General features: G+C 45.0%; 1 protein-coding gene across 1 annotated transcript; it reads left to right on the plus strand.

Moving 5' to 3' along the window:
- Nucleotides 1-3,240: 3,240 nt before the first annotated feature.
- LOC310871311 (outer mitochondrial transmembrane helix translocase-like) lies at nt 3,241-4,287 on the plus strand (the record flags this gene model as incomplete). The annotated part of the gene is made up of 1 exon (XM_083782797.1): nt 3,241-4,287. The coding sequence occupies one exon, from the start codon at nt 3,241-3,243 to the stop codon at nt 4,285-4,287; it is 1,047 nt and encodes a 348-aa protein (XP_083638923.1).
- Between the last annotated feature and the right edge of the window lie 10,442 nt (nt 4,288-14,729).

Genomic DNA, 14,729 nt, shown 5'->3' on the forward strand with positions numbered 1-14,729 from the left:
CCTTGTTCACACCCCCCCTCCTCCCCTGCACCGTCTCTCACTCCCAACCCCTCCTCGCTACTGCATGCTGTACCAGCCAAACAAGTAATTGGATTTGATTGAACAAAAAAAAATAGAGACTTGCTAGCTCCAATGGTCCAGTTGTGTGCATGCTACACTGTGTCTGTGTACTTGCATTACTTGTGGGGACATTTGGCCCTCAAAAGTATATAGTAGAATTTGAGAAATGGACATTGTAAGGTCAGGTTGTGGTTAAGGCATCTAGGGGTAGATTCAGGTTGGGGTTATAGGTCAGGATAAGGCATCTCGGGGTTAGATTCTAGCTTTAGGGGTTATAGGGTTAAAGCTATGCTTGAATTAGACTTAGTTTGAAATAGCAGATCAACAAGCTCGCAGCACATCACATGATGTGAGCTTCGCCTATATTTCCGTCTTTCGGAATAGGGAGAAAAATGGTATTCATAAAATACAGTATAAAATATTGATGTCCTCAGAAGTACATACGTGTGTGTGCTCGTGCGCGTGTGTGTGCTCGCGCAAGCGCTGTCGTGTACCTCACTCACGGCTGGTTCTTTACCGATGCAGAGGTCATGTGAAGGAGACATGGTGGGGAGCCAGAATATGATTATGAATAAGGATTTGAGCTGCTTTTAAAGCAGGCGGCTGCAGAACTCCCACATGCCCGTCTGCACACATTCAAGCCTCCGTGTGTCTAGGTGAGACCACGTTGGAGAGATTGTCAAGCCTTCTGTCGTCACACATAATAATTGGAATAGCCCTGTAATGGTAATGGTATAAACACACAAAGTGAGTGAAATTTAAATATTCCCCAGAGGGACTGATTGGAACCCACTTAAGGAGTTATTAGTAAGAACGCTTGGACTGAAAGTCATGACTTTGAGCGGGTGGGTAGGGACAGATTGGGACAGGCTTGCTCTCTATGGGTGTTCTTAAACTTATTATATTACATTTTGATCCAGCACCCAGCCTATAGGTATTGGCCTATAGGCCTGACTGAATGTACTTCACATCCATTGACCCATTCACGTGCAGACACCACAACAGCGGAACACAGTTACTCTGTACAGTATTGTGTAACTGTACACATTCACACACAGGCAACCATGATGCAAGGTGCTCATCGGGAGCAGTTCGGGGTTCAGAATCTTCAGGCTCCCAGGCGACAGCTCTACCTCCTGATCAGAATCAGAAGCCTTTATTTGCCATACATGTAAACATGTTAGGAATTTGTTTCGGTAGTACAGTTACAGATTGCAGTTATACCACAGCTGCCATGGGCGGCGCTATATTGGACAGCTCTACCTCCTGTACTTACTTACATACGTCCTTTTACCACGTCGGGCTACTGTACTGTATAAAGCAGGTGATGTGTAGATGAGGGATATGAGTTTGATCAGTGCTGCATGTGAGTGGGTGCTGAGCGGATAGCTCTGGGGTTCCACAATTCACTGGGTACTGCACAGGTGCTCAGCTAAATGGCAAATTAAATCACACCCCAGTGTGAAGTGAGATTTGCCTTTGACCCATTCTGACCGGGCACCCATTTTGGTGTTGGCATCATGTTATGCTTTAGCTATTGAAAAATAGCAGATCTTCAAGCTCATATCGCGCCACCGAGTGGCGCGATACGAGCTTGTAGGTCTGCTATTTTTGAATAATGGAAGAACGACTGACATTTTTAGAATCTGATCTCAGGTCAGAATGGGTTAATCAGACCAGTGTGTGTCCAGTGGAAACCTCGTATGAATCTGATCTCAGGTCAGAATGGGTTAAATCACACCCCAGTGTGAAGTGAGATTTGCCTTTGATGAGTTGATCTGCTGCACCCACTATCTATCACATGACATCATAGTAATTAGTGTGGTTGCCTATGGGCAAGCAGACTATTGTTATTGCACTCCAGAGCTTAAATCGTTTAGAGAACTAAAAAACATTGCATGGATGCACCTGGGACGTATCCTCAGTGATGTATCCCAAGGTCATCGCCGGGGTTTGGGCTGCAATAACTCTTTTCTCCCCCCTGATTTGCCACAATTCGGAACCCTTTGCCCTCATCTGATTGGGCAGTATATGGTGACATACCCACTCGACTCTTCTAATTGAACAATATTCCTATAGAGATGGGCAATCACAATCCCACAGGATTGCATCTTTCTAGTTTATTTTGCCATCAACATGAATGAGAATTGGGGGCAGACCTTTTGGAAATAACACACACACAAAGTCACTTGATGGAGGGGTTAGCACCGCTCAAAAATGTATGTGTCTTGGTGGATGTTATGACTGATCGGTGTTCAGCTGACATTTCCTCAAAGTCAGTGGGTTGTTCTCGATGAGTCCCCATAGCTGACCATGGAGCATACGGTAGTGAACTGATAATGTGGGAAGCATTGAGATGTGTGTATATATAATTCATAGTGTACATTATGGGCCATTATGGTGGTTGGGACTCTGTCGACTAGCGGTTCCATCAAACCAAGGTCGATGTAGACATCGTTCTCATTGATGTGCATTTATACAGTGGATCATAAAGGAGTTATGACATGTGTAATGGTGACTGATAACAATGTTGTGCCAATGACAAGCCGTCCTGTCTATCTGACCTTGGTGGCATATAAAGGTCATCCATCCAATGCAGATGACTCTGGGACATCTGGGACAAAGCACAGCTGAAGGAAGACCTACTTCTACACTCTTGCTTTAGGTCTCCACTGTATGGAGCTGACCTGTTCTGACATTCCATAATGTGGATCTGACCTCATCAAACCCTGTACGCTCAAGACATGCTCCTTATATGGCCAGTACAGGATTCATTCCATGTTGATCTGACCCCCCATGCCAAAGCGCCAAATGAGGTCAGTGAATACCTCATGGTAATGACGTAAGCAGGTCAGCATAAAAGTAGATTCACACAGTGTGAAGAAGTGCAGTGTGAGCCAAAGATATAGTATGCATTCTTTGGTGCTTACAAGAGGATCCTAAAAGTCTTAATCGTTTACAAAGGGAGCCCCTCAACCTCCACAGTGCCGTCCTCTGCACTAACAATAGGCGGTACTATTCCTGAAGCGTGGGGTCAGACATCGCTGGTCACGCTCTTACTGGACACTAGTGTAGCGATCGTGTGTATTATTATTGACTTTACTAGCGCAACACGGACGTGACGAGTCGTTGTGTGCGTGGTAGGAGATAACTCGAGGTGCGATTCTCAGCAGAGACAACATGGCACATCTGGGACGCCAGGAGGCCATCGCGGGCCATCTCCTCATGCTCACCACATGTGGAGCCCTCACCTATCTCGCCTTCAAATGGATAGACACCGTCGATCCCACCAGGAAGAAGAAAGTGGAAGCTCAGAAACGGGCAGAGAAGCTGATGTGTCAGATTGGGGTCGGGAAAGTCAAACTGTCAGACTATGAGATGATCATAGCGGCTCTTCTGGTGGACCCCCTCGGTGTGCATACGACGTGGCGCGACATCGCTGGTCTTGATGAGGTCATAACGGCGCTGAAAGGCACGGTCATCCTTCCTGTTCAGAAGAAACACCTGTTTGGAGGCTCCAAGTTGTTAAAACCACCTAAAGGCGTGCTGCTGTACGGCCCACCTGGCTGTGGTAAGACGCTCATCGCCAAGGCGACAGCCAAGGAGGCAGGGTTTCGCTTCATCAACCTGCAGCCGTCCACGTTGGCGGACAAGTGGTACGGTGAATCGGAGAAGCTGGCCACTGCCGTGTTCACGTTGGCTTTCAAACTACAGCCCTCGATTATCTTCATAGACGAGATCGATTCGTTCTTGAGGAATCGCTCCGTTTCGGATCACGAGAGCACAGCCATGATCAAAGCTCTGTTCATGAGTCTGTGGGACGGCCTGGATACTGACGACAACCATCAAGTGATTATAATGGGAGCTACTAATCGTCCTCAAGATATAGACGCAGCCATCCTGAGGAGAATGCCCTCTAGGTTTCACATAAAGCACCCCAGTCTGAAGCAGAGAGAACAGATCCTGAAAGTGATCTTGAACAATGAAAGGGTGGATTCGTCCGTGGACCTCTGTGACGTTTCCAAGGAAACGGAGGGGTTTTCAGGAAGTGACCTCAAAGAGATATGTCGCGAGGCCGCACTGCTGTGTCTCCAAGACTTTGTACAACCCCTGAATGAGTCTGGTTCGGAGGATTCTATCCGTCCCATCCGACAGTCGGACCTGCAGAAGGCCATCAGTAAGATGAGGAAAAGTAAAACGGAAATCAAATTTGGCTTTGGTTTGTGAGATTTGCCCCGAAATGAGGCAGACCCGTCTTTTATAATAATAAGGAAATAGTTTGGCCTCATTACAGAGCCACGGCATTAAAACATAATAAACATTGGGTCATGTCCATCTCCAGATGAGAATGGTGTGGCTCCCATTTGCATCTCAGAAGTAACTCGGGGGGTAAAAACTTTCAATAATTTTTGTACGCTATTTTTGACTCGTATGCGACTTGAAAAATTAATAAAGAAACTTTGATCAAAAAAGAAGTAACTCACAGGCTGGTGACTTCAGCCTGTGAAGTAAGTCGTCAATGACTGACCGTCACTGACGTATGACTCCAAATGTGGGTGAGGTTTCAAGCACAATCTGAGCATCATTTACATTATCTTTATTATTGTAAAATTAAAGTTAAATTTTTTTTAGGACCATTATGTTGTCCTGTTTGTTTCTTTTTTCAGTAACTCCAAAAAGGTGTTCACCCTGTTACAATTAAATTAACTACATGTACTGTCATCATGAACTGAATAAATGATTAATGAAAAATCACACCGGTTTGAAGTGAGGGTCAATGGGAATTTAATGTTTGTGTAGGACAAAGTTTGTGGACAGACACCAAAAGCTGGATATAGGAGGGGCTAGCCCCCCTCAAAAAAACTGTTTGAATGCAGTTTACCTTGCCTTGCATAATGTCAATAGTAATAGACCAGCGTGATGCCTGATGACGGTGACCGAAGCATTGTATCAGTATATCTTTTTTTGCAGTGTGTAGGTCTCCCCCTTTTCTTTTGTTCAAGTTCATTAGGCCGACGCTCCTGTCCGTCTTTGTAGGTGTGCAAAGGGACTTTATTCTTCTACAAATAATTTAGGGAAATACTTGCTTTTCAGAAAAAATTTTATACGGTTACAATTCAAGTGAGAACATTTTTAGTGCCATTCATCTACAATTTATAAACCTCGATGTCTGTCTCAAGCCCAACACACACCGTCTGCGAACGCCGCGCGTCAAAACAGCCGCCTCCGTTGTCTTCAATGAACCTTATCCCACACCGGCGGCGTCCGACGCGCGTTCACGCCTCGCCTGACGCTCCGATACGCCACTGTTCTATTTTCCGGGCGCCTGTGCCGCGTCGCTGCGCGCCCGGTGTGTGTTGGGCTTACCTCTCTCTCATCCATCCTATTGCCAGTAAATTGGCATAATAATTTGTGTAAAGCTAAACATCCTCTTTACAATGTGGCCAAGAACACAACTTTACTCAAATATTAGAATGTATTGCCTATAATGAGAGGATCATGCAGCCTCGGTGACACAAAGGCACATACTTTTGAGCATCTTGCTGGAAAGTGTGATTGTTTCATACTAAGCATTTAAAGTGTGAGGTATAAAGTACTGTTGTGTTCATATAACAAATATTGGGTATTGTGTAAGACTGACGTTATGTATCTTTCAGGACCTTTCACTGCTTCGTCTCAACCATTACTCTATGGCTCTGGTCTCAGACACCGTGGAGTATTTTTATGACATTCCGCTTCTCTCCAAAGTTGAATGTTGCCAAACTTGCCACTACTGTACACAGGTTCATCCAGATGTTCTTTGTAAAGTTAGTGTTAGTAAAAAGCAGGTAAAAGAGTAACGTTTGAGCAGACTAACATCAGTCACTCTACCATTCAATGTAGTAGAAGAGCTGGCAGATTATCAGATATGTCGTCTCCGCCTACAGGAAATACGTTTGCTGCGGCCATGAGACCCGTTTCTGAATTTGTCTATACTGCAAGTCGTTAACACACAAAACTAAATACATACATACATGGATGCACCTGGGACGTATCCTCAGTGATGTATCCCAAGGCCATCGGGGTTTCGGGTCTCCCAACATCATACCCCTCACTCAGGTGACCCAGCCGGGGTGATCAAGTCCTGACTTACGTCCCAGTAGCTACCCTCGATTCAGTCCCATTAGGGAAAAACCAGGGCCACACAATCCATTCCTCCTGAACTACTCTGCCGGGACTGGGGCGTGGAAGGACTAGGCTCTGTGGGTTGACTCCTGTCCGGGCCCCTCCTACGTCTCACCAGGTCCACTCCTGCTCTCACCAGGTCAGGCCCTGTGCGTTGCGCCAGACTCCCAGCACCAGGCACTTTACTCAGTAATGGTGGATTCTCGAGCCGCAACGGTTTCCGCAGGCTCCACCTTGCCCTTGGTGGTGCCGCAGGCTCCGCTTGAGGCTTGAATGGCCCTCCACATTACTGCCGCGGGTAATATTACACCTAGTATGTTCACTATGTTGTCTCTCAGCCTTGAGGGCAGTGGTCAGAAAAGTACAAAGTCTGGAATTAAAAATGTATTTAGGTAAAAGTATCAAAGTATTTGTATCAAAATGTGCTTAAAGTACCAATAGTAGAAAGTACTCATTATGCAGAATGTCCCCTTTTCACATGTTTTAGAACTACAAGCTCACAATGCGTCCCGTTGCTTGTAGATCGGCTATTTTCAGATGTAGGCTATATAGGGATATCTAGGGGAAGTGGTTAATGCATGTTCTGTAGAATCTACAAAGTAAGTACGTTTTCATATAGGGCCAGTGCATAGGGAGGAGTTTCACTCGGAACGGGTTATTCTGGTTGCCATTTTCCTGCCTACCAGTAGGCTATAGTAGTAGGCTGCTAGGCTACATTTTCCTGCCTCACTGTGGAGTCATACCATTTTAGATATAAAATGTATATACAAAATTAAATAAACACTGTATGGTTTGGGTGTCGGATGACAAAATAACAAACTTGATACCCTAACTTGTCCATTCCATCCGTCAGAATTATGCTTCCATTGTAGCCTTGCAGTGCGTTGACTGTCGGAGATATCAAATAATTTAATACACGCTGTATGGTTTCTTGGATTTGGGTGTCGGCTGACAAAATAACATAACCTTCAGCAACATTCCCAACACATATAACTCTCCCCCTATAACTGTAGTGGAGTAAATTGTACAAATACCTCAAAATTGTACTGAAATACATGTACTAATGTAAATGTACTAGTTATTTCCACCACTGCTTGAGGGTATGAATCCTTAAGTAAATGTACTTAGTTATTTCCACCACTGCTCGAGGGTATGAATCCTTAAGAGTAGTTGAATCCCCCAAAGGCATTATTCATGCAGGTGAGAACATGAACAAGCTCCAGTGTTGCTACGAGACCCTCTCGGCCCCGTACAATACGCCGGCCTGAAATAACACGCCGCTCCACCGTTCGCTTCAAACGGGAACCGAAAAGAACATCTCTTCTGCTGCTTGCTTACTGCGAATGAACACAGATGTTAGGAGGAGCCTCCCGTTTACTGGCTCCGTTCTCCCACTGTTCAGCCTGGTCTCTCTGTGTGTGTGTGTGTGTGTGTGTGTGTGTGTGTGTGTGTGTGTGTGTGTGTGTGTGTGTGTGTGTGTGTGTGTGTGTGTGTGTGTGTGTGTGTGTGTGTGTGTGTGTGTGTGTGTGTGTGTGTGTGTGTGTGTGTGAGGGTGTGTGTGTGAGGGTGTGTGTGTGTGTGTGTGTGTGTGTGTGTGTGTGTGTGTGTGTGTGTAAACAGCATAATTAAGCTTTAGCAGCACCCTCTCAGCTGTTGTGCCAGGCACAGCTCTAGAGAGAGTGAGAGGACTTGAAGAGTGCACCCGTTGTGCATGAGCTGATTAAGGGGTGTGTGTGCGTGCGTGTGTGCATGTGTGTTAGACTCTAACACACATACACACACATTCCCCCTACTTTCTTCTCTTGCAATGCATACTCTAACAGTTAGAGTATGCATTGCAAGAGAAGAAAGTAGGGGGAAAAGCAGAAATCCCATTCACCTTTTGACACACTTTGCATTACATTCCATGGTTGGGAACATCATTGTCCCAGTTGTTTTGAATCGGGGCCCCTAGCTTTAGCTGTGACTGTGGCCCAGAACTCCAACCCCATTACCAAACGGAAGCAGTAAATGGACCTTCCTTCCCCCCGACCGCAACATAACCAGACTCTTAACTGCACAATTACACCTAATGATGTTCTCAGGTGTCGTCCACAGCCATAGGAGTTTATATAAGTGTGATGGGAGGCGGTTAGGGAGGACTGGGTGGGCAGTGGCAGCGGGCGGTATGGGCATGGCGATGAATAAGGGAAGAGGATGGAGAAGAGACAGGGAAACGAGAGGAAATCCAAGGCATGCGGGGACATATGGTGAATATGTAGATAAGTAGATTTGTCTTTATTCAAGCTGGGGCGTTGACGAGTGATAATTGAAAGGGAGTTACACACGCATGCACAATTGCACATGCGCACGCACGCACATGCACACACGGGGAGGGATTGGGGGCGCTGTCTTCTGCTGAGCTGCCGGAACGTTTGTGTATAAGTAGCACCCTCAAGGGCTCTAAAGTGAGAGTTGTTTAGAGACTTCTCACTTCTCTCAGGTTCATTTAGTTAATTAGCCTGGGAGTGGATAGCAAACGGCAGCAATCCAAGTGCACAAATGAGGTTCCTAACAGGCACGTTTTAGCCTGGAAAACCAGACGAAAACTGTTTTTTCAGTGTAGACGACTGGGGAAAACTCAGCTACAGCAGGTCCTGCAGATTTTATGTGCAGATTTACGCATAATAAACCAGATAGTAGACTGTCAACTTACCAGGTTCCAAAATGACTCCTATTGTTTCATGACATCTGCAAGTGCAGGGCTTGACATTAAAGGCATTTAAACTTGTAGCACTGCGTGTGTACTCACACAGTAATTAATTCTTAAGACTTGGAGTCAGATATTGTCCTGTAGTTTCCTATCCATCTGCAAGTTCTGGCAGAAAACGTGTGTTAAGTAAACCATTGCCACTTTTTCACTCTTACGGGTTAATTTGGTTCCATTTGCACGGTCCCGTAAGGGTACCTAACTATCGATAATTGACCTAGGGACCCCCTCAAATTAACTCTCTCAAGCTAGGAGCACTGAGGGTTCAGCTAGGGGTCCCCGGACCCTACTTTGAGAACCAGTGTTGTGAGTGAAATGTGCTAGAATTAGGAATTTGAATTATATTCACTATAGCCAAGTCCAATAAGTAAGCGTATTTATTTCTGTATGCGTGCGTGTGCGTGCAGTCAGCGGTCGCACATGCATGCGCAAGTAAGGTAGCATGCACTTAATGTGAGAGATGGATGGAGGGTGAGTGAGGTAGTTCATGTTAAAATCTTATCCATTTGTAACTCAAGAGAAATGTGGTTACAAACCACTCAGGATTTTACATGTGCAGGGAGAGATGGAGCGAGGACAAGAGGCAGTTTGAGAATAATTGAGAGGGGGTGGAACGTGACGGAGGTGAAGTGAAGGGAGTAGAGTGGGAGAAACTGAGACGTTGTTTGAAAGTGTAATTGAGTTCCTCCACACGTATAGCCAGCTTCCTCCGTCTCTCTCTCTCTCTCTCTGCCTAACTTCTAAGTTTCTCTGTACTCTCTCAGGTCTCCCCTGATGAATTCTAAACTGTCATCTAAGCCAGCGACTGGGACCTCCAGGGGTGTTTATTTTATTTATTTATTTTTTAATATTTGCCAGGCCAGAGGCAGCGGCAGAGGTTACGTTTTCACCCCTGTGTTTGTTCGCATCGTATGTGTGTCTCTAAAGTATAATCTTGCAAATGACAACACCAGAATATTAATTTTCCAACCCATCGCGACAAACCATGTTATTTCTGTGAATTCATAATCTCAATCCTGCCAACATTCATATGCCTTTTTTCCGTTTCCAGTACGTCCTCCGGTAGTCACAAACAATTGCATGTTCCATTTCCACTACATGCCGTTTTGGGTAGGCTTTTGACAATCTAGATTCTAGCCAGTTGTGTGTGTAGTGTTCTTGCTTTATTCATTGTTTTTTTACTCTGAGATGCACTCCAGGCCATTTTAGCGCCATTCATGGCCACACGTTGATATTGGTTTGGGGCATGCGCACACGTCAGTTCAGTTAAAGCCCATTTAATGTGACACCATGCCATGCCATAACATGCCCTGCACACCTAACTATGATGCACATTTGCATGTGTGGGCATGCACAAGGTTCACTCTCACTCTTATGCCACTTTTCCTGGCTTGTTCGCCCAGGCTTTTTTCCCCCAAAACGCCTGCCGTCCCCGAGGCTAATGCCACAATGACAACATTGGATGGAATTCTGAGCTAATCCAAAATACACACAATACACATTTTATTCAATGCAATCTTCCCATTTTACCCACCCAATGTATATTTTATAGTAGAAATTGTGTGTGGGGGGGAATGGCTGCATATGCAGTATGCACTGTAAGCAATTGGTGCCTGCATGTCAAACAACTTGAATTACAATGCACTGCTTGGAGTGAGTAATCCCATGGCCACTTGCCAATCAGTAACTTTTATGGATATTTTGGCCTTTTGGAATAAACTAGCTACTGCAATGAGTATAGAGTAGAGAATGCAATCCACACACAGCAGAATCCCCTGCATTAATCAGAGTGTAGGCCTACAAATGTAGCTTGGACTAGCTTGATACAAAATGGATAAATTAACTGTGCAGTGTGCACCTTTGTGTCAGCACTCACCAGTTGAGAACCATATGGCTTTACTGTACAGCATGTTCACTCGCTCACACGTGTATGTTTGCACTACGTTAGGGTAAAGCACTCTTTCATGCATCAGTAGGTGCATTATGCATATACCTCTTCGTGTGTGTGTGTGTGTGTGTGTGTGTGTGTGTGTGTGTGTGTGTGTGTGTGTGTCTGTTTGCGGTGTAATATCTCAGCGATACACATTTACATGATTCCTTTTCCCCCCGCACTACCACTGGAGCGTGGAAGACGTTGATAAGAATGCCCATGTTTTTAATTTGAGATAATACTTGTCAGCAGGCGGAGCGCGGGATCCCTGACACGCTGAGTACCGCTTGTAGGGGTTTCAACCAGCTGAAGAAGGGGGTGGGGAAGAAAAGTGGATCCCCAAAGTGGATTAAGAGCTTGTTATCTTGCGGCAGAAGAGAGGGAGAGAGGCAGGGGGAGGCAAGGTGAACGAATGTACTTTAGGTATATGCGATTTCACATTTCATTTGAATCCGGCTTTCTCATGCAAGCCAGGTTTGGCTTGCAAACTCCCCATTTCAGTCGCATTGCGGCGTATCCCAGAGGAATATCTGGGATTTGACTAGACTTTGATTTACAATTAATGCCCTGGGCAGGGCATTAATTGTACAGAGGACTGCCTGTCAATCAATGTGAGCAAGTAGTGGCTGCTCTCTCGGGAGAGGGAGACAGAGGGAGAGATGGAATGCGAGCAGGCTGGAGTGAAAATTAGTTTAGGGGGCAGGGGTGCTGCTCATCTTCATTACAACACCTTAACTTATTAACTACCCTTCAACGGAAGGTCCCTTCAGGGCTCTCTCACACACACACACACACACACACACACACACACACACACACACACACACACACACACACACACACACACACACACACACACACACACACACACACACACACACTTTAGTTCTTTATTTGAATCCACAAATTACAATTAATTATCAACGGGGTTGACAGTTCATGTTCACTTATTAAGGATACACACGGCACCTCCGCCTCCACACAGACAAGCTGCCTTTAACTATGGAGTCAGAATAGTGTAATTACTTGAAACTTAAAATAAAGGTTCTGAATCTCTGAAAATATTTTTGCAAGAAAATATTTTAATCTCTGAAATAAGTTTTGATAGGCCAAAAGGTATTTACAAATATCTGGGGGGAAAAAATACATTTTACAGTGTTTCATCCACACATTTTCAGAGTTTCAAGTTTGTCACATATCAGCCAGGGGGAAAATATGTTCCAGAAAGGCGTCATTTTCAAGATGGCGTCCAATATGGCTGCCAGGATCTTTAAATGGCTATAACTAATACTAATTCATCATTATTTGGGGTTTTAGGGCTAAAGGAATGTGGCTGAATCAGTGAAAGTGATCAGTTAATCACGGAAAGCCTTCCGATATGTCTATGTAATAATCGTGTAATGTATTGTATACTTTTTTTTTTGTATTTTATACTTTTGATTGTATACTTCTATGAATCTGCATCGCTGTCACAGACATACGCGGAGCAAGTTCAGTCAGGAAACCCAGTGCAAATGCACGTGATGCTCAGCATTACGTCCTCATTCACATGATACACTTCATCCAATCACACATTCCATTTTCCATATTTCATACCGGCTATTTAAACTGGAAGTTTGCTCTGCTCAATCTGCTTGCTTGCTTGCTGCTGCACACTGATACTGCTGCGCTGCTGTCTGCTTAAACCTTTGCTGCTCACCCTCCTCCACCCCAGCTACCACCTGTCGTTTTGGATCTCCGGTTTAGATACGGGGGATGATCGGAGTATACCTAAAAAGCAGATCCAATTCATCGCCAAACCATAATAAATATATTGCTCATTTTATATTCAATAAATATATATTTCATCCATTCATGAGTTGTTCTGACTGAAAGAAAGACAGAAAGAAGGAGAGAGAAAGAGAAAGAAAGAAAGTGAGCACATTGGTTCCTCGCTCACAGAGAAATGGAGCAACTCATAATTATGCCCGACAGTATTTGGACATATTTCACAACAGGCTATTACTGCAACTCAATGTTCTACCAAAGGGCCTGACTGGTGTTAGAACTAGAATTTCCTAGCCTTCTAGCTTTGTTGACAACAACATGCATACGTACTGTATGCAGCTGTAAACACCATCTGCTCAGGTTACAGGGAATTGGTAAATGGTGCATTTATATAGCGCTTTTATCCATAACGCTTTGCACAGATTGTGCATTACATTCACACATACATTCATACACCGAAGGTAGAGGAATTCATGCAAGGCACCAACCTGCTCATCGGGAGCAATTAGGGGTTCTTGCTCAAGGACACTTCGGCACTAGCCTCGGAAACCCAGACGTTTCGAGGGAGGAAAAAAAAAGTCTGGGTCCGAGTCCACTTCAATTCGGCATAAGCCAAATTCCAATACCCCAAATCTCAGCCACTCGCTCACTCACACTCGGTCACTCCAGCATGGTGGTGTTACGTTGAAATTGGTGACCTGCTGAAATATGGCACAATCGTGTTGACGTCACGTAATTTCAGTGTCCGAACATAAATCATTGCAGTTTGTTCATTATCAGAGTTCAACCTAGCGGTATTTAGGCCACGTATTTAAGACTTCCATGTATAAGTTGTGTGAAGTCCACAAGATGGTCACATATTTCGGCAGGGCACCAATTTCACCATAATTTGCCATGCTGGAGTGACCAAGTGTGAGTGAGCGAGTGCCCGAGATTTGAGGTATTGGAATTTGGCTTAGAGTAGCGCAAACATCGCTCACTCTCTGCTGATTTCTGATCGTCTGCACCTTTGTTAAATTGACACACACACGCACACATGTACACACACACACACACACACTCCTCTCTCTCTCTGTCGCTCTAAGTAATTAATGTTGCGCAGCTGCGCATAGTTTCTCCCGGCGGATCCTGCCGGGAGCTGCCTATGCCATAGAAAGCATAGGTGAGTTCCAGGCTACTTCGGCACTAGCCCTGGAACATGACTGCCATGATGATTATCATGACAGTCATGCAGAAACTTTGCCCTGTTTTTTGCGCTCACTGCATTTACAAGATTTCCGTATATATAAACATTCAGATTTCAAATATAAAGTACTCACAAAGTGTCCCACGGGTGTTAGTTAGTAGCAGCGCCAGCGATTAGAATTGCTGCGTCCCGCGTTGTTTAATAAAAAGCATTTTTGTCCGAGCTCCCCGGCTACTTTTTTCAAACGGGGTTCGTTTGGGAAATCCACAGTTGCACACCGGGAGCGCACTCGCCTATTAGTCTGTATTGGCAGGGCGGTCAGCGTACCTATATCGAACACACCGAGTGCCACCCTCCTCCCGACCGATAGGGGCGCGTAGTTGAAAGCCAATGGCAAAATAACACATCGGATAAAAATGCTTTTTATTAAACAATGCGGGATGCAGAAATTCTAATCGCTGGAGCTGCTACTAACTAACACCCGTGGGACAAATTGTGAGTACTTTATATTTGAAATCTGAATGTTTATATATACGGAAATCTTGTAAATGCAGCGAGCGCAAAAAACAGGGTGGAGTTTCTTCATGACTCTCGTATGAATACGAGAGTCATGAACCATGGCTACTTCGGCACTAACTCTGGGGGTGCCCGGGATCGAACTGGGAACCTTGCTGTTCCGATCTGGACGCTCTACTGGCCACTCTACCCCTGAGCCACTACCTCCCAAGGCACAGCATGTAACTTTTCCCTGTGTTTACATAACACAACGATAACTACATAATTCTCTCTATACCAGCTTACTGTAAACTGCTGGTATAGATTATCAGCCACAGCAGTATGGTGGTGCAGAAACACATTGCCCGCTCGCTTTT

This window comes from Protomyctophum parallelum (genome assembly GCF_964188405.1).
Source record: "Protomyctophum parallelum genome assembly, chromosome: 14".
Taxonomy (NCBI): Eukaryota; Metazoa; Chordata; class Actinopteri; order Myctophiformes; family Myctophidae; genus Protomyctophum; species Protomyctophum parallelum.